The following is a 19,872-nucleotide window of genomic DNA, read 5'->3' as shown; positions in this document are numbered from 1 at the left end:
AGGTAAACTCCCTAGCAAATGGATTCAGGAATCATTTCAGACTTAATCTCACTTATTCTTAGTGAAGAAGTGCACTTTTGTAGGTAAACCCAGTGGTCTTTGATAATCCCCCAACTCAAGGATGATCCCCAATATTTTTCCCCTCAATCCTTACATGAAAAAATAGAAGGATTTTTGCCAGTCAGCTCTAGAGTGATCAATAGAATTTAATGACCCACAGAGTAGTATCTGTTGACTGCTCAGATGTTCTTTTCTTACCCTTCCCTTTTCCCTTCCCCAGCCCAGCTAGCCCAACCACAGTCCAGGCAAGAGGCATGCCAGTGCGGTTGCTGTCGCAGCCAAGATGCATGCAGGGGTCACAGTGCTTGACATGGCGCTGTTACATAGGTCTCCGATGCAGCAGTCTCTCTGGGTTGTATAAGTCACTTCGCCTACCAACTCTGTTTCCACTTGATTGCAATGATGGGAAGCCACACAGGCTGGATGGTGATGAATAGATGCCACTGAAGCTGAGAGAGAGAGAGACCAAAGTTAGACAGACTCCTGGCTTCAAGATTTGCTTATTGGCAAGAGGTAATTTCTGAGCAGATGTTAGTTTCAAAGAGCTTAAGGGAAATCTTCCTTCTCAACAAAACACCTTCCTGAAAAGACTTCTATGGAATTGTCAAAAACTCCTGATTTCAATCTAATCACAAGAAAATATCAGAAACATCCAAATTGAGAGACATTCTACCAAATAACTTTAAAGACTGGGGAGCTGGCTTAAAGGATTGCTGTGTATGCATTGCATACAAGAACACCCAGAGTGACCCCATTCACCAACCCTCCAGGTATGATCCAAAACACAAAAAGCTAAATGTGATTCGAAATTGTAATTTGGGTCCTGGGCCCTTTTCCCCTCCTACCCCCCCCAAAGAAAAAAGCTAAAAGTAAAAAACCTGGCAAAGGGCCGGAGTGATAGCAAAGGGGTAAGGCTTTTGTCTTGCACACGACCAACCCAGGACAGACCCAGATTCAATCCCCAGCATCCCACATGGTCTCCCAAGCCTGCCAGGAGCGATTTCTGAGCATAGAAGCAGGTGTAATCTCTGAGCGCTGCTAGGTGTGGTCCAAAAACCAAACCAAAACAAAACAAAACAAACCTGAATAAGGTCTGTAGAATATAATTTTTACATTATTATTTTCTCTCTTTTTGGGGAAAGGGGTCACACCTGGCGGCTCTCAGGGATTACTCCTGGCTCTGTGCTCAGAAATCATTCCTGGCAAGCTTGGGGGACCACAAGGGGTGCTAGGAACAAACCTGGGTCTATTCTGGTTGGCCACATGCAAGGCAAATGCCTTACCTATGTGCTTTCACTCTGGTCCCAACAATATTATTTTCTTTTAAGGTGGGGAGCCACACCCAGAGGTGCTCAGGACTTATTACTGGCTCTGTGTTAAAGATCCTTGCTGGAGGGTTGGGGCAGGGAGAACTACAGGGAGTGCTGGGGTTTGAACCCTGGTTTACTATATGCAAGGCAAATGCCCTACTCATTACACTATCTCTCTGCCCCCAAACAGTGTTCTTTTCTGATTTTGACTATTATACTCTATCTATGGAAGATGTTAATATTAAAGGAAGGGGCCAGCGAGGTGGCGCTAGAGGTAAGGTGTCTGCCTTGCAAGCGCTAGCCAAGGATCAGGACCGTGGTTCGATCCCCCGGCGTCCCATATGGTCCCTCCAAGCCAGGGGCAATTTCTGAGCCTTAGCCAGGAGTAACCCCTGAGCATTAAATGTGTGTGGCCCGAAAAACCAAAAAAAAAAAAAAAAAATATTAAAGGAAGTTGGGTGAAGTACATAAAAAAAAATAGAAGAGCACTGCAGTTTTTAAAAAACATTTCTGTCATGGGGCCAGAGAGATAGCACAGAGGTTGGGCATTTGCCTTGCATGCAGAAGGATGGTGGTTCGAATCCCGGCATCCCATATGGTCTCCTGAGCCTGCCAGGAGTGATTTCTGAGCATAGAGCCAGGAGTAACCCCTGAGTGTTGCCGAGTGTCACCCAAACAAACAAACAAAAATTTTTTCTGTCAATCTAAAATTATTTCAAGATAAGAGACAAAGAGACTGTACATTTGACTGGCCCTACTCTGTTTCTGAGCACTCTCAGGATTGATCCTAGAGACAGAACCAGGAGTTCTGTCCAATAGCTCCTAAGCACTGCTGGGTGTAGACCAAAACTCCTCCCCAAATTATTTCAAGATAAAAAAATTAAAACATGAACATGTTTTCCTGGTCCTTAGCTAATGCTGGAAAGATGACATTTGCTTTAATATTTGAGTCCCTACATTCAGAGGACATAGCATTATTCAATCATTTATGAGTGAAAGGGCCTAGGAGATTCTCTGTGAAGACTGAGGTGGGAGGTGGGAGTACATGGACTTGGGTTTCCAGAAGCTCAGTGCCAGGAGCCAGGTGTTCCAGATCACTCTTCTCTGATAGGGGCATCATCTGCCCAGAGCCAGAGTATGGAAGATTCTGCTCTTTCTTTTGGGGGGTGGGGTGAGATACCTGGTGGTTTTTAGAGGTTGCTGCTGGCTCTACATTCAAGAATCAATCCTGGTAGTGCTCAGAATATCATAGGGATGCTAGGGATAAAACTCAGACCAGCTTTGTGCCAGGCAAACCAACTCCTGCCCCTGACTGTGGAGGGTTCTGGAAGCCAGAAAGACACAAGAGGGAATAGACACAGGGAAGAGCTAGGATTGAAAAAATGACGACTCACGGTTCGCAGTCAGCTTGGTCTGTTCCAGGCCATGTTGGGGTTTTCGGTTCAGGAAGCCACAACGTTCCCCCTCACTACACATGATCACCGTCTCTTTGCAAGAGCTACTGGAGCCTCCACTGCAGTCATAGCATCGCATTCGATTTCCTAATGAGAGAAAAGAGAAGACAGTAGAGCTGGGCTCTCAAGGCTGCAGGGGGTGCCAAGCCTGTAGAGAAGCTAGAGAAGAGAATCGCCTTTGCCAGCCTGCCAGCTGGTCCCCTTACCCGAGGCAGCCCCCAGCAGGGCAAACAGCAGGATCAACCTAGGACTCATTGTGTCAGTCAGTGTCAGTAGAGGCGCTCCCTCCCTCCCACCCCCCTCCCTACCTTGCTCTCTGTCATCTTATATCCCCCTAGCTTGGGCTTTATAGGGCAATAAAAAGAGAAGGAAAGAGTCTTCTCCCAGCAGGCCCCAGGGGCCCCAGTGGGAACAGGGAGGGGCCCTTACTGAGAATGAGCTCTGGGCGGCCTGTGAAGTCCCCAAATGCCTTCATCCTGTACAGGGATTCTAAAACTACTCAGAACACCCAAAACTCCAAAGCTTCCTGTGGGTCTTTAGAGATCTTTCTTTACCAAACATGTATGTATGAAATCAGCTGTTTTACCAATACTTCCACCAAAGCAATCTGTCTCAGCAGTGCAGATATAGGAGCCAATAGGAAAAATCCAACATATTTTTGTTATTATTGTTGTTTTGTTTATTTGGTTTGGGGTCATCCCCTATGATTTTCATGGTTTACTCCTCATTTGTGCTCAGAGATCACTCCTGATAGGTTCAGGGGTTCATCTGGGATATCAGAGATAAAACTCGGGTAAGCTGCGTGCAAGGCAAGGGACCTACCTGTTATATAATGGCTCCAGACCTCCAGCATTTTCTATGAAGCCTGACATCAGATAGTTCCCAAAAGGCAGAACAATGTCATTCTTCTCACTGTGTGGTGGACAAACAAGTTATTTTTCACAAGATTTTTGGCAACATGCAACAGGTTGATTTTTGTTTTGATTGGGAGGCACATCAGGCAGTGCTCAGGGATTACTCCTGGCTCTGCTCTTAGGAATCACTCCTGGAGGCCTCAGGGGACTATATTGGTGGCTGGAGTTTGAGGTTAAACCCAGCCTGATGTCAAGAAAGGCAAGTGTCCTACCCACTATCTGTCTCTATGGCATCCAACAACAGGTTGATTATTTGATTATTTTAAATGAATCATTTACAATCTTCTGTTTTGATTTCTAACAGTAAAGAAAAGGCTGTGCCTTTTGTAATGCCGAAGAATATAAAGAGATATGCTGAAATTAAAAGGTTTCGACACTTCTGCTCAATGAATACCTGGTTCTGCTTGATTCCCCAGCCCTTTCTCCCCCCCTCCCCCACTCCTGCTACAGTCCTACCTGACTATAAATGCAGTCTCCTTCCTCCTCAATCTTTTTTGGGGGATGGATTTGGGCCACATCTGGCAGTACTCAGAGCTTACTCCTCGAAGTTAGCAGGGAACCAAATGCAGTGTTGAGGATTGAACTCCATGGTTGACCATGTGTAAAGCAAGTGCCCTACCCACTTTCCGGCCCCTCCAATTTCCAAATTCTACCAGCACCACCCCAAATTTTGATCTGGCAATCCTCTCCCAGTCTTTCTGTGTTTTCTTCCCAGTGGAAACACATCCATCCGACCCTCTGGCTCCACCTGTGATGAATTCTTTCCTCCAAGGTAATAAAGCTGTTAGGGATAATTATGGGGTAGGAATGTTGAGGCTTGGGGGAATCAAAGGGACCTGAAGCTGGGTGGGAGCCTCCCTTCCGGAGCTGGGCTTCGTGGGGGTAGGGGGAAGACATTGTTGTTTGTACATTTAAACATTACACTCAGAACTGGGTGTTCAGGCAGGTGACCTTGAGAGCTGCAAAAGCAGTGAAGTGGATTGGAGAAAGAACAAATGGGAGAGGAGTTGCGAGAGCAAGAAACAGCTTGTGTGAGGGGAGGGGGAGAGAAGTTTGGGGAAGGTGTCAGACACCACTCAGGAGTGGCAGACATAGCCAAGAGACAAACACTGCGAGAAAGAACAGAGAAGACCCTCAAAGTGGGGTGGGGAGGAGGTGTAAAGTGGGTGCGGAGTCAGGAGGAGGGCCTGGGCTAGGCAGGCTGGAGAACCCAGGTTCCGCCTCCCAGGATTCACTCCCTAGATGTGCTGCCTACTTGTCCCATCCTGTCTTAAATGCTTCAGCTCCTCAGCTCTCAGGATCTTGGGGTGCAGATCACAATCTCCTAGACTTCTGAACCCCAGGTTCAGCCATGGTTACCTCCAGCATCTTCCTCTTCAGCCTGTTCCTCTATGGGCCTCTGGGTAAGGGTCAGGGGGCAGGGAAGGTTGGGTGAACTGAGAGCTGGGGTGGGGCTTTGTGGACGAAACAGGGCTGAGCATGGAGAAGGGGCTAAGAAGAGGCCAAGAAGTGAACTAAAGGGACTTTAGAAAAAATATCTGCTGGGAAGGGACTCAGACCAGTCTGACAAAGGAGAACAGGATAAATCCTTTCAACGACATTTGCAAATAACTACCTCTTCTGTGGATCTTTGACCAGCTGCTGTCTCCTCTGTACCTTAGCTCACAGCTTGCTGCCTTGCTGGCCCCTCAGTTCATGTCAGTTCCTATTTTCTCATCTCTCCCTGGCATCATCTGTTTAACTTCTTCCTTCCCCTCCTGTCTGGCTTTTGGTGTCATTCTCTCAGCTCATCTCTGATTTTCTTTCCCTTACGTCTGTGCTTCTCTCACAGTTCCTGTATCCCTCTTGCTTCACTGTCCTTTTCTTGTCTGCTTCTTGTTTCCCCTCCCTCCTGTTCCTTTTTCTGTTTCTGTCTGCACTTCTTGACTCTGCCCCTTCCTCCCTCCATGTGTTCCAACTTTGTGCACCCATATTCCAGCTGATGTGGGCTTGGCCCTCACCGGGCCTGTTTGCTTCTCCTCCCTCCCTAAATCTTCTGATCTCACAGGCCTCACCACTTCCCCTGCATGGGGGCGGCTCCAGTGTTACACCTGCAGCTTTGCCAAGCCCTGCTATCCTATTCCCACTGAGTGTCAGGAAAATGAAGTTTGTGGCATCAGTATTGGCACATCAGGTAGGATCCTCGGGTCTGATGACCTCTTTGTAGATCCTTCCCCACTTCCCTTCAGCCTGCCTTTCCTCTAGTCACTGGACCTTGACCCCTCTATCCCCACCTCACTCTGTCTTTGCCCCATAGATCAGAATGAGATCATCCAGCGGAAGGGCTGCCTCCCACGAACCGAGTGTGCACTGCCTGGTCATACCACCTACTGGTTACGCTCATATGATCTGCAACACCAGTGTTGCGAGAAGGATCTATGTAATGCATCCACAAGGCTACAATGGCTCCCCAACCCCCTCCTCACTGCCTTGCTTTTCCTTGTGGCCAGCCTCACCTGGGGAGGCCACCTCCTTCACTAGCCTCCTGCCTTCAACCCGCAACTCCTCCCCACATGATCTTGAAAATACCCGCATGCCTCTTTGTTATGTGAGCAAAAACCCGATTTTGTACAGGGACCTCATAACTCCAACCCAACACCATCACAGACACTTCTCTTACGCCAGGCCAGTCTCATAAAGAATGAGTGTTCCTACAAATTGTTCATCATATCTGTGCATGAGCTGTATTCTTCACAGCAACTGAGCTCAGTTAAATGTAACAGCAGTAGATTATGATTAAGACGATTAAGACAAAAAGTTCCTCTAGTTAATTTTTCTCTTAATATAAGTGCCTGCCTGTTTGACCTAACTTTTACTGTTGTTAAATAAAGTTTGTATGTTGCATTAAAAAAAAAAAAAGAATGAGTGTTCCATGTCTTCTGCTATCGCTAGATGTCTATCGTGGAAGGTCTCACCAGTTCCAGATCTCTAGAAAGGCAGAGATTTGGTTTCTGGGACTAGCAAGGCAGTTCTGTTTCAATGGAACTGGAGGCCCCAGGAAGGGGATTGTGGGCACTGAGTATATTGTAAGTTGGCAAGGCTTGCTAGGAATAATAGTTTTGATAGGTCAGGACCTTGGGAATGAGGACTCAGGAAACTAGGAAGAGAAAAATTTAATAGAAGTGCTATTTGGGATCTGGTAACACTGCTCTTTTGCTATGAGTGTGCTCAGTGCCATTCATGCATTCATGTCCTCTCTCTGAAAACAGATTGACTTGGTGGGTGGAGCTGGAACCTGAATTGTAACTTTTGTCTAATTCTCCTGTGTCATTCACATCCTCCATCTTACCAATAGCTTAATTTAAGCTTGGATGAAACCTTGGAGAAAGCTTCTCTCTGGTGATACAAAACAGAAACACAAAAGGATAGCCACGAAGCAGACTTTGAGGGTGTGGCTGTGTGTCCAAGTCACTTCTGCCTGAGACTGGGGGCTGGAGGATGCTGGGAACTTCCAAGTCCTTCCTTTCTTCACTAGCCTAGACTTGTCCATGGTTCTCAAAGAGTGTAGCACAAGGGACCCCTTTACACACCCTCCAAGGGCTCTGTCCACTTGCTTCCCTGGGCTCCCTATCCCTGGGAGAGAGACTGTGACTCTTGGGTTTCTCAGGATGTCAGGATGCTGATAAGCCTTTTACTGCTCCGGAAGCTGCGGTGCAGTGCCTAGGATAAGGGGGCTGCCCTTGAGTGGGGGTAGAGTTTAGACCCCCCCCTCCTGACTCAGTCCCCCTTCTTTCATCTGAGGAAGTCTGATTAAAGCTTGTTTTGTCAGTTTTTCTTCCGTGTGAGAAAGCAGCCATCCTCTTCCCTTCTCTCCTCTTCAGTTTTCCCCAGGATGAATTCTTTTCCAAGTCTCTGGATTCTTCTCTACCCAGCCCCACCCTTTCTGGGTCCCCTGCCTGTTTCCCTTCTTCCCCTGGTGTGTAGAGCTCCAGCCACCCTGTATATCAGAAGCTCTAAGACAGGAGGCCACACTTTTTCTGGATGATGTCATAGAAAAGAGCTTCTTTGCAGGAGACACATTCAGGGGTTATTTCTCTATTCAGGAGTGATCCTTGGTAATGTTCAGGAGACTGGGGATTGGAACCAGGGTCAGGAGGATGCAAGGAAAGTTCCTTAACTCCTGTTAATTTATTTGACTACAGAAGCAGTGCCTTTTTTTTTTCTTTTATTTGTGTTGGGGAGGGGTTGGGCTACATCTAGCAATACTCAGGGCTTACTCCTGACTCCACATTCAAACACACACACACACACACATACATACACACACACACACACACACACACTCATACACACAGAGCTTGACTTCTTGCAACAAGTTGGACCGTGACAAGGCACAATGGACTCCCCCTTTCCAAGATTTTGGGGACTCCTTCAGGTTCCAGGATGGATAGGGAGAGCAAGTCACACTGCTCAGGAGAAAATGTCATGGAGACCTGGTCTTGAGAACAGGTGGGCTGTGGGTTCAATGACATAGAAAGAAAGACAGATTAAAGATACTTCTGTTCTTCACTTCAGGAGCTATCCCATGTCAACCCTACTCTTTGTGGGATTTCATCTTCTACTCTGTAGTTGTTACTTACCTTAGACGAGACAAATGAATGTTCTCATAGACCTGGATTTCGGGTTTGAACTGAGGGACTGATGGGGGACCTAATGGGATGTAGAAGAAAAGTTACTAGCTAACTTGAGCTTTGTTCCTTACTTTCTCCTCTCCTAGAGAAGATGGGGCAGAAAGGCAAGATGTGACCCCAATCCTTTTCTCACACCTTAATTCTTCTTCCCTCTGGAAGGGAGAGACTTACTTCTGCATTGAGTGCCATGGGCTCTCCGCCTCCAAAGCATAAAGCTGAGGGTCAGGATGATGAGCACCAGGCCTGCTAGAAGCAAGAGCACCATGATCCAGGGCACATCCCAGCCTGATGGGGCACAGATGACAGGAGAGGCATCCATGGAAGCTACAGTAAGACAAGAGGAGACAAATAAGAGGGGAGACAGGAGGGGATATATGTCCTTAGGCCCCCTAAAAAGTTCCCCCCAAAGTCAGGTGCTTTTTCCAAAAGGCTTTTTTTTTTTTTTTTTTTTGGCTTTTGGGTCACACCCATTAGCGCCCAGGGGTTACTCCTGGCTCTATGCCCGCTCAGAAATCGCTCCTGGCAGGCTCAGGGGACCATATAGGATGCTGGGATTCGAACCACTGTCCTGCATGCAAGGCATGCATAGCCCATGCTGTCTCTTAGGCCCCGCAAAAGTTTTTTTTTTTTTATCAACTTCTTTCCCCAATACTTACACCCCACTTGATTCCATTCTATGCTTCAGTTTGATTCTGTGAGTCACCATCAATAAAGAATGGTAATGCCCCTACAGCTAATTCCAGACCAGACATCATCATAACTATAATTTTTCCTTATGCCCTTCATAGTAATGATCGCTCTCAAGAACAATTCTGTGGGATGGAGCAATAGCACAGTGGTAGGGAGCTTGTCTTGCATGAGGCCAACCTGGTTTCTATCTATGGCACTTCATATGATCCCCTGAGAAGTTCCAGGGGTGATGCCTGAATATAGAGCCATAAGTAACATCTGAGTATCACCAGGTGTGGCCCCAAAATAAATGGACAGGAGCCGGAGAGATAGCACAGCGGTAGGATGTTTGCCTTATACGCAGCTGACCCAGGACAGACTGTGGTTCTAATCCTAGCATCCTATATGGTCCCTGGTGCCTGCCAGGAGCAAGTTCTCCTTTTCTTTCTTTCTTTTTCTTTCTTTCTTTCTTTCTTTCTTTCTTTCTTTCTTTCTTTCTTTCTTTCTTTCTTTCTTTCTTTCTTTCTTTCTTTCTTTCTTTCTTTCTTTCTTTCTTTCTTTCTCTCTCTCTCTCTCTCTTTCTTTCTTTCTTTCTTTCTTTCTCTTTTCTTTCTTTAGTTTTTGCTCAGGGGTTACTCCTGGCTCTATGCTCAGAAATCGCTCCTGGCAGACTCGGGGGACCATATGGGATGCCGGGATTCGAACTACCGACCTTCTGCATGCAAGGCAAATGCCTTACCTCTATGCTATCTCTCTGGCGATTTCTGAGCACAGGCCCAAAAACCAAAAAATAAAAAAAATTAATTAATTAAAAACAGACAAACAACAAAACTAACTTTGTGCCTACTATTTACTAATTCTTCCATTTATTTATTCTATTAACCTTCTGAATTTCGCACAAGGGGCCAGCCATATTTTACCTCTTAGAGGAAGTCCATGTTCTATCTCTCATATGTCAGCATCCCATGAGCACTACCAGGAGCAATCCCAGATCTCCAAATTGGGATTAGCCTCAGAGAGCCACTGAGCATGGCCCCAACACAAACAAATCTAAGACTCGATTGATTGCCGAATGTCAATTATCATATTAGGTGCTGAGGATGTGGAGGAAATGAAGAACCGCTGAGGGTGTAGAGGAAATTAAAAGTCGGTCTCTGCCCATTAACTGGCCTTTGCATACAAAACTCAAGGTCATTTGCTTCTCCCTCCTGACTTGTAAATGGATACATTCAACAACATGCTTTTTCTGTATAATAGATTTATTACATCTTCCATCCCCCAGTAAATGGGATTCAACCCAGGACCTCACACTTTGAGAGATGTTCTCTACCAGAGAACCATATCCCCAGTCCTATAATAGATTGTGTTGGAGGCTAGGAGGTATTGGGCCACATCCAGCAGTGCTTAGGGCTTACTTCTGACTCTGTGCTCAGGGATCACTCCTGATGGTTCCTAAGGACCATCTGAAGTGTTGAAGATTCCCTTGTACTATCCTTTCAGCCCCTATAATAAACTTTTTATTGCAAAACAATAAATAGGAGAGGACCATAGCAGTGGCTCAAGCTGTAGGGAGTTTACCTTGTACACGCTAACCTAGGATGGACATCGATCCCATATTATCCCCCAAGCCAGGAGTGATTTCTGAGCACCTAGCCAGGAGTAGCCCCTGAGCATCACCGGGTGTGGTCCAAAAGGCAATCAATCAATCAATCAATCAATCAATAAATAAGGGCTGGAGAGATAGCATGGAGTTGCATGCAGAAGGACGGTGGTTCCAATCCTGGCATCCCATATGGTCCCCCAAGCCTGCCAGGAGTGATTTCTGAGCATAGAGCCAGGAGTAACCCCTGAGCGCTGCCAGGTGTGACCAAAAAAAACTTACATAAATAAATAAATAAATAAATAAATAAATAAATAAATAAGGGACCATAGAGTGCTGGGGATAGAATCCTGGCTTTATGCTTTCACTATTAGTGGGCCATTATAACATGAGTGCTTTTTTTTTTGGTGGGGGGAGTCACACACGACAGCGCTCAGGGGTTACTCCTGGCTCTACAGTAAGGAATCGCTCCTTGGGGGCCAGAAAGATAGCATGGAGGTAAGGTGTTTGCCTTGCATACAGAAAGACTATGGTTCAAATCCCGGCATCCCATATGGTCCCCTGAGCCTGCCAGGAGCAATTTCTGAGCACAGAGCCAGAAGTAACCCCTGAGCGCTGCCAGATGTGGACCCCCCCAAAGAAAATAAATCACTCCTGGCAGGCTCGGGGGACCATTTGGGATGCTGGGATTGGAGCCTCCGTCCTTCTGCATGCAAGGCAAATGCCCTAACTCCATGTTCTCTCTCCAGCCCCAATATTAGTACATTTATATAGCTTTTCTTCATAAAACAACTCCCCCAGTAGTCATTCCTACTTTCTCTAAGCTAAGTGATATTCTACAAACATCATAGATTCTCCTTTTTCTGGTCTCCCCCATCCCAGTGCCAACATCTCGTACATTCAGGACACATGCTCTACTATTGAGAACTTTGCCCAGTTCCTCCAGATTCCCTTTCTCCCAGTCAAGTTCTAATCAGATCTGCCCTTGCTTAGCTTTCAAGATCAGAAAGTGTTCAGGGTGGCATGGCCATATGGCCACTAGATCCCCTATTTCTGGAACAGATGCATATTCCACCAGAATCCTTTTCTCTTTTGTTTGATTTTTTTGGTGGGGGGCCACAACTGGTGATCTCAGGGTCTGCTGGCTCTTCACTGAAGAATCACTCCCGGAGGGCTTGAGGACCCATATGGGATACAAAGGATCAAACCCAGCTCAGTCACATGCAAAACAAGGATCCTATCTGCTGTATTATCTCTCCTGGATGACATTCTATTTATTCTAGCAAAAAAGCTGACAGGGGGCCAGAGAGATAGCATGGAGGTAAGGCGTTTGCCTTGCATGCAGAAGGTCGTTGGTTCGAATCCCAGCATCCCATATGGTTCCCCGAGCCTGCCAGGAGTGATTTCCAAGCGTGGAGCCAGGAGTAACCCCTGAGCACTGCCGGGTGTGACCCCCCCCAAAAATAAAATAAAATAAAAAATAAAACAAAAAAGCTGACATAACCAACTCCCTTCTCAGCTATAGACTCAATCAGTGAGAGAAACAAAACAAAACGCTTCTCCTACAGAGGTTGTTTGCTCCACCAGCAATCACTGCCTCTAACTAGTCAATAATAGACTCACCGCCTCTCTCATCTGCTCTAGCCAACATGTGTGGGATGGGTTAAAGGCAACTTCCTGTCCCATATCTTCCCTTAATTTACCTGCCAGGCTAAAGCTGACCCCTGTGTTCTGAGGTAAGAGGCAGCGGATGATTCTTGGTCTACGGCCCCTGGACTCAGAAAGCTCATCCTCAGGACACACCAAGAGTAGGGCAGCCTCATTACTCCAGAAAGGCTGCACATGGCCCCTTACAGGACTTCTTCCCTCTAGCCAGGTCACGGAGTCCAGGCGTCTGGCAGGGACCACAGAACATAGGAGGACAGAGCAGAGGATTCCATCAGCAGATGTTGCAGAAAACTGGGATCCTGTGGAAAGAGGGACCCTCAATTCTTTGGGCATCCCGAGGCCCCAGCAGTTCCTGTTCCACTTGTTCACACTGACCTTTGAGCACAGAGATGTCATATATCCTCCAGTTCTGGTACTTGTAGCGCTGACCCAGCACAGCACACCAGTACCTCCCGGCATCACCATCCCTGGATGCATCCAGCCAGAGAGAGTAGTTTCCTAGGAGCCTGGGCCTGAACTCCCTGCCAGGCTTCCCAGGGTCTTCGACTGGCCTGGTCATTTGAACTTGGGCCACTAGGACAGTTGGGGAACTGGCTGCAGGACTGTGGAACCAGGACAGAAGCTCGTCCCCGTCCAGAGTGGGTGGTGAAGGACATGGCAGTTCTATTGTCTCCCCTGCGGCCACATACATGGACTGGATGTTGTCTGTGGGGAGGCAGTTGTGTGAAGTGAATGAATGCCCTCTGCCCTTCAATGCCCCATTTTCTATATCTTCTTCTGGGGTTCCCCAACACTAACCTGGCTGTGAGTACCTTTCTCAAGTGACAGTTACACAAAAGTTAGGTGGAGAGAAAAAGGTAAATGTTCTCCCACCACTTTTCCAGCAAGTGAGGAACTCTGTTAGCAGTCAATCAATGTGTAAATGCTCACATCTCTTTTTCTTGTTTCTCATTTTTTGGAAACACTAACTTGCCTGTATTTTTTTTTTTTTTTTTTGGTTTTTGGGTCACACCCGGCAGTGCTCAGGGGTTATTCCTGGCTCCAGGCTCAGAAATTGCTCCTGGCAGGCACGGGGGACCATATGGGACGCCGGGATTCGAGCCGATGACCTCCTGCATGAAAGGCAAACGCCTTACCTCCATGCTATCTCTCCGGCCCCTTGCCTGTATATTTTTTCTTTCTTTTCTTTCTCTTCTCTTTACCTTTTTCTTTTCTTTGCACAGGCAGTGCTCAGGATTATTCTTGCCTCTGCATACAGGTATCATTACTGGTTTGGGGACCATATAAGGTGCCCAGGTGATCAAACCCAGGTCATCCCTGTGCAAGGCAAAAGGCAAATCCCTGCCCACTGTATTATCACTCTGTCCCAACCTGTGTTTATTTTCTAAAATAAATACGACATGGGGTCGGAGAGTTAGCACAGCAGTAAGACATTTGCCTTAGATGCAGAAGGACGGTGGTTCGAATCCCGGCATCCCATATGGTCCCCTGAGCCTGCCAGGAGCGATTTCTGAGCATAGAGCCAGGAGTAACCCCTGAGCGCTTCTGGGTGTGACCCAAATAAATACATAAATATAACATGACAAAAATATTACGTGAATCCTCACTGTCTTTGGATCTTTACTACTTTTAGTGGCATAGGCAGCTCAATTGCATAAATCCACTGCTTTGCCCAGACAGCTAAGGAGAAACACTCCCTCTCAACCTCTTCAGTTACTGAAGACTCTCTGAACCCCACTCCTTACCTGCATTAGCCTGGGGGATCCCACATAGGAACAGGAGCAAGAATAAGACTGCCATGAGAAGAGCCTGCAAGTTCTCTGGCCCGGGACCTAAGGAGGAAACCCAGTCCAGATAAAGACCCACATATACTTCCTGGTCTGGAGTGACAATGAACTTCTTAAGGGCATGAGAATGCTGAGAAGATAAAGTCCTGTTGTATGTCAACTGGTGGGAAAGTGACTATCACCTTTTGTCCTGAAAAGACTGCTTTGAAGTTTTTCACCTTTCTACACCAGCTCAAGGCTTCAGACCCAAACCTTTTCATTCTTTTTGTTTGATTTTTGTTCGGGAGCCACATCTGGCAGTGCTCAGACATCACTTTTGGTGGTGCTCAGGGAACTATATGGGATGCTGGGAACCCAACCTGGTCAGCCACATCAAAGCAAGCACCCTACCCACTGTACTACCTCACCAGCCTGCAAGACTTTCCACTCTTTTTTTTTTTTTTTTTTTTTTTTTAAGTCTACAGCACCAGGTATTCCCATGCAGTCTCCCATCCAAGTACTAACCAGGCCCGACCCTGCTTAGCTTCCTAGAGCAGACGAGATTGGGCGTGAAGACTTTCCATTCTAAGCTTGCACAGAAGGGGGTCATGGCTGGCTACCTTTTTCTCTTCAGTCTGGAAAGGACATTCTGTGATCTCTCCTCCACCCCCAAAGAAAGACAAACCAAGGACCAGAGAGATGACTCAGTGGGCTGAGCACTTATCTGCATTTCGGAGGCCTGGGTTCCATCTCTGGCACAGCATGATTGTCCAGATGCTGCTGACATCAACTGCATAGCACAGAGCTGGAAAAAGCCCTTCAGCACTGCGAGGTATAGTTCCAAAAACCAAACAAAAAGAAATGCCAATCATGAATGTAAAGTTGAGTTAGTGAGGTTTCTTTTGCTTGTATTGTTTCATTGGGGAGGGGGGCACAACCAGCTGTGTGTAGGGCCTATTCCTGGCTTTACACTCAGGGATTACTCCTGGTGGGCTCTGGGGACCTTATGGGATACTAGGTATCAAATCTGGGTTAGCTATGTGCAAGGCAAATGCCCTACCTGCTGTCCTATTGGTCCAGCCCAGATGCTGAGTTTTTATATTAGTCTTCATGGAACCCAGTGCAAAACTACATAATTTGATTTATAATACTTCTCCCTGCCTCGGCCTAGTACCCTGCAGACTTTTCCTAAGCCTCTGAGGAGTTTATGAAGTTATTCCTCAAGGAGGTTAAAGAGACTCTGTACAATTCTCTGATTTATTTCCTTATCCTAGGCAAGAATATCTTATTTGGGGGAAAAGGGCACACCTAGAGTGCTCAAGGGCCACTACTTCCGGTGGTATTTGAGGGATTGTGAGGTCCCAGGTTTGGGTTCAGTGCTCCTACATGCAAGCTATCTAACTAACTATGGGCTCAGGCAGAATTCTATAAAGATTAAGGCAAATCTTTTTTTTTGTTTTTGTTTTTGGGTCACACCCGGCAGCGCTCAGGGGTTACTACTGGCTCTTTGATCAGGAATCGATCCTGGCAGGCTCGGGGGACCATATGGGATGCTGGGATTTGAACTGCTGTCCTTCTGCATGCAAGGCAAACGCCTTATCTCCATGCTATCTCTCTGGCCCCAAATTTTTCTTTTGTTCTTTCTTTGTTTGGTTTGGTTTTTTGTTTTTTTGGGTCACACCCGACAGTGCTCAAGGGTTATTCATGACTCTATGCTCAGAAATTGCTCCTGGCAGGCTCGGGGACCATATGGGATGCTGGGGTTCGAACCAATGGCCTTCTGCATGAAAGACAAATGCCTTACTTCCGTGCTATCTCTCCAGCCCCCAAGATTAAGGCAAATCTTTATCATGTAAATATATATTTACATACATATTTGTTTTGTTTTGAATATATGTACATATATATTTGTTTTGTTTTATTGGGACCACACCTGCTGGTGCTCAGGGCTTACTCCTGGCTCTTTGATCAGGAATCATTCCTGGTGGGACTCTGGGGATCATATGTGGTGCCAGGGATGGAACCTTGGTAACTGTAAGGTAAGTGCTATCTCTATAGCTCCTATATTTTTTGTTTTATTTATTTGTTTGTTTGTTTGTTTGAGTCATACCCAGAGGCGCTCAGAGACTCTGTGCTCAGAAGTCACTCCTGGCAGGCTCAAGGGACCATATGGGATGCCGGTATTCAAACTGGGGTCCATCCTTGTTGACTGCATGCAAGTCAAATGACTTATCGCTGTGCTATCACTCTGGCCCCTATTTTTTTTTTTTGTTTTAAAAGGCTATATTTTAGGTTTGCTTTTTGTTAGAGGCCACACCCAGTAGTCTCAGGGGATGATTAGTGGTGCCAAGTGATCAAATCCAGGTCAACTGTATGCAGGACAAGTACTTTACTAGCTATACTATCTCTCCAGCCCCAAGGCTATTTTTCAAAAGATTTTTGGTGTTTTTTTCTTTTGTTTTGTTTTGTTGTGTTGTGTTTTTTTTTTGTTTTTGTTTTTTTTTGGTTTTTGGGTCACACTTGGCAATGCTCAGGGGTTATTCCTGTCTCTATGCTCAGAAATCGCTCTTGTCAGGATCAGGGGACCATATGGGATGCTGGGATTAGAACCACTGTCCTTTTGCATGCAAGGCAAATGCCCTACCTTCATGCTATCTCTCCGGCCCCTCAAAAGTTATTTTTGATTAAATATTCCACCAAATATTTTATTACTTACTAAATCTGGTCTATTCACACAATGGACCACTAGTCTGCAAAGAGCAAGAAAAATACAATGAAATGTACAGTAGGTTGAATCTCACAAACATGACTAACGAAAAAGAAGTCAAAAATAAAGGACACATTTGTATGATATCTATAAAGTCCTGAAATGGACAAAGTAATCTGCAGTTGGAAATCAAGATAATGATTCTCTTGGGGCTGGAGCAATAGCACTGCAGGTAGGGTGTTTGCCTTGCACATGGTTGACTCAGGTTTGATTCCCAGTATCCTATGGTCTCTGAGTTCTCTAGGAAGAACCCCTGAGCACTGCTGGGTGTGTCCTTAAAAAAAAATCCCAATTAAAAAAAACTCTTTGGAGCCGGAGAGATAGCATAGCGGTAGGGCATTTGCCTCTAATCCAGGGCAGATGGTGGTTCAAATCCCAGCATCCCATATGGTCTCCCATGCTTGACAGGAGTGATTTTTGAGTGCAGAGCCAGGAGTAACCCCTAAGCACTGCCAGGGTTACAAAAACAAAAACAAAAAAAACCCTCTGTTTATTTCTTTCAATAATATACTCAAGGCAACTCTGGTTCTGTGCTGAGGATCACATCTGGTAGTGCTTGGGGCACCATATGCAGTGCCTGGGATCAAACTGGGACCAGCCATATGAAAGACAAGCATGTTAATGTCTTTTTTTGGGGGGGGGGCCACACCCAGCGGTGCTCAGGGGTTACTCCTGGCTGTCTGCTCAAAAATAGCTCCTGGCAGGCACGGGGGACCATATGGGACACCGGGATTCGAACCAACCACCTTTGGTCCTGGATCGGCTGCTTGCAAGGCAAACACCGCTGTGCTATCTCTCCAGGCCCGCATGTTATTGTCTTACTATCTTTCTAGTCCTTTAAAATTTTTTTATTTTTTGTTGTTAGATTTTTTTCCCTTTTCTTTTCCTTCTTCTACTGTGACACCCAGAAGTGTTCAGGACTTACTCCTGACTCTGTGCTCAGGAATCACTCCTGGCAGTGCTCAAGGGATCATATGTAGTGGCAGGAATTGAACCTGGGTTGGACACATATAAAGTAAGCTTTCTACCTGCTGTATTATTTCTTTGGTCCTTCTAATTTTCTTCTTTGTTGTAGGAGAACAACGTCATCATTCCAAAACCATCATCAAAATGACAATATCCCTCCAGAGAAGTTCATTAGCCCCTTTAAGCCCACCTACTGAACCACCTTGAGAATACCAGGCTATGGGTTTGTTTGCTTGCTTTTTGGGACAAACCTACTGGTGCTCAGGGTTACTTCTGACCCTGAACTCAGGAATCACTCCTGGAAGTGTTTAGGAAATCATATGGGATCCAGGGATAGACCCTGGGTCAGCTGTATACAAGGCAAATGTCCTACTATTCCTTTGGCCCATTAACCTGCTTTGTGGTCAGAGTCTCTGGGTGTTTTTCTTTGACTTTGTTCTCTTCTTTTCTTTATATGCTATGTATGATTGAGATCATTTGGTATTTATTTTATTTATTTATTTATTTATTTATTTTTTGGTTTTTGGGCCACACCCAGCAGTGCTCAGGGGTTACTGCTGGCTGTCTGCTCAGAAACAGCTCCTGGCAGGCACGGGGGACCATATGGGATGCAAGGATTCGAACCAACCACCTTTGGTCCTGGATCGGCTGCTTGCAAGGCAAACACCGTTGTGCTATCTCTCCGGGCCCCTATATTTGTCATTTGACTTATTTTACTTAGAACAATGTCCTCCATTTCTATTCATGTAGCAAAATGTAAGACTTTACCTTTCTAAGGGCTGAGGAACTATTCCACTATGTATATACCACATTTTCTTAATTATTTTACTTTTTTGGGTTTTGTTTGTTTGCTTTTTGGCCACTGTTGACCATGTTCAGGTCTTATTTCTAGCTTTGCATTCAGGAATCACTTCTGATAGACTCTAGGCTAGGGATTATATGGGGAATCAAACCTGGGTCAGGGACCAGAGGGATAGCACAATGGCAAAGCATTTGACTTGCACGCAGTCAATACAAGCAGATGATAGTTCAAATCCCGGCATCTCATATGGTCCCTCGTGCCTGCCAGGAGCGGTTTATGAGCGTAGAGCCAGGAGTAACCCCTGTGTGCTGCCTGGTGTGACCCAAAAAAACCAGAAAAAGAAAAGAAAAAAAAAAAAAACTGAGTCAACCATGTTCCAGGCAAGAATCCTACGTGCTATAGTATCATTCCAGCCCCTTTACTTTTTTGTTATTGTTTTGTTTTTGGGCCACACACAGTGGTGCTCAGGGGTTACTCTTGGTTCTGCGCTCAGAAATTGCTCCTGGCAGGCTGGGATGCTGAGGATCAAACCGGGTCTGTCCCGGGTTGACAGCGTGCAAGGCAAAGGCCCTACCGTGTGCTTTTGCTCGGTCCCTACTTTAATTTTATGATACCTCCCGCAGTGGTTCTTGGAAAGGATACTCGTTGAATACTTTGCTAGGGCGCACCCAAATCTGGGTGGGGCAATCATGCAGGGATAAAACACATGCAAGGCAAGCCTCCAACTAGCTCTAAACTATTTAAGCCATCTCTGCCTCATCACATCTTTCTCCATTCTTCTGCCTTGGGGTGGTTGGGTTGCTTCCCAGTCTTGGCTTTTGGAAAGAGTTTTGAAAATGTACATAAAAAAAAAAAAAAGAAAATGTACATAGGTGTGTACGTACATGTTTTCCAATCAGTGCAGTTTTGTTTTTTGCTTGTTTGGGGGAACATTTGTGTGTGTGTGTGTGTGTGTGTGTGTGTGTGTGTGTGTGTGTGTGTGTGTTTAAACTTGTTTTGTTTTGTTTGGGAGCCACACCTGGAGGTGCTCGGGGTTACTCCTGGCTCTGAACTCAGGAATTTCTCCTGGTAGGTTTGGGAGACCACATAGGAAGATGGGGATCGAACCTGAGTGGATTGATAGCAAGGCAAACTTCCTACCCATTGTACTATCTCTCATTTGTTTTTGTTTTTTGTTTTGTTTTTAGTTTTTTGGGCCACACCCGGCGATGCTCACGGTTTACTCA

The 19,872-nt window shown here is 46.1% G+C and overlaps 1 protein-coding gene across 1 annotated transcript; it reads right to left on the bottom strand.

Annotated features, from left to right (window-relative positions):
- Positions 1-285: 285 nt before the first annotated feature.
- On the bottom strand, positions 286-14,273 carry LY6G6F (lymphocyte antigen 6 family member G6F). Its single transcript, XM_049765139.1, has 6 exons — positions 14,091-14,273; positions 12,721-13,050; positions 12,381-12,644; positions 8,580-8,732; positions 2,765-2,911; positions 286-509 (listed from the first exon to the last, which is right to left on the bottom strand). The coding sequence occupies exons 1-6, from the start codon at positions 14,143-14,145 to the stop codon at positions 286-288; spliced, it is 1,173 nt and encodes a 390-aa protein (XP_049621096.1). The 5' UTR covers positions 14,146-14,273.
- Between the last annotated feature and the right edge of the window lie 5,599 nt (positions 14,274-19,872).

This window comes from Suncus etruscus, chromosome 18 (assembly GCF_024139225.1).
Source record: "Suncus etruscus isolate mSunEtr1 chromosome 18, mSunEtr1.pri.cur, whole genome shotgun sequence".
NCBI classification, from domain to species: domain Eukaryota; kingdom Metazoa; phylum Chordata; class Mammalia; order Eulipotyphla; family Soricidae; genus Suncus; species Suncus etruscus.
This window is presented reverse-complemented; position numbering and strand designations above follow the sequence as displayed.

Coding starts and splice junctions, on each gene's coding strand:
- LY6G6F (XM_049765139.1), bottom strand. CDS start 14,145: ATGGCAGTCTTATTCTTGCTCCTGTTCCTATGTGGGATCCCCCAGGCT. Junction 13,051..14,090: donor GATCCCCCAGGCTAATGCAG/GTAAGGAGTGGG, acceptor GCCTCCCCACAG/ACAACATCCAGTCCATGTAT. Junction 2,912..8,579: donor CCATGGCACTCAATGCAGAA/GTAAGTCTCTCC, acceptor TTCTCTCATTAG/GAAATCGAATGCGATGCTAT.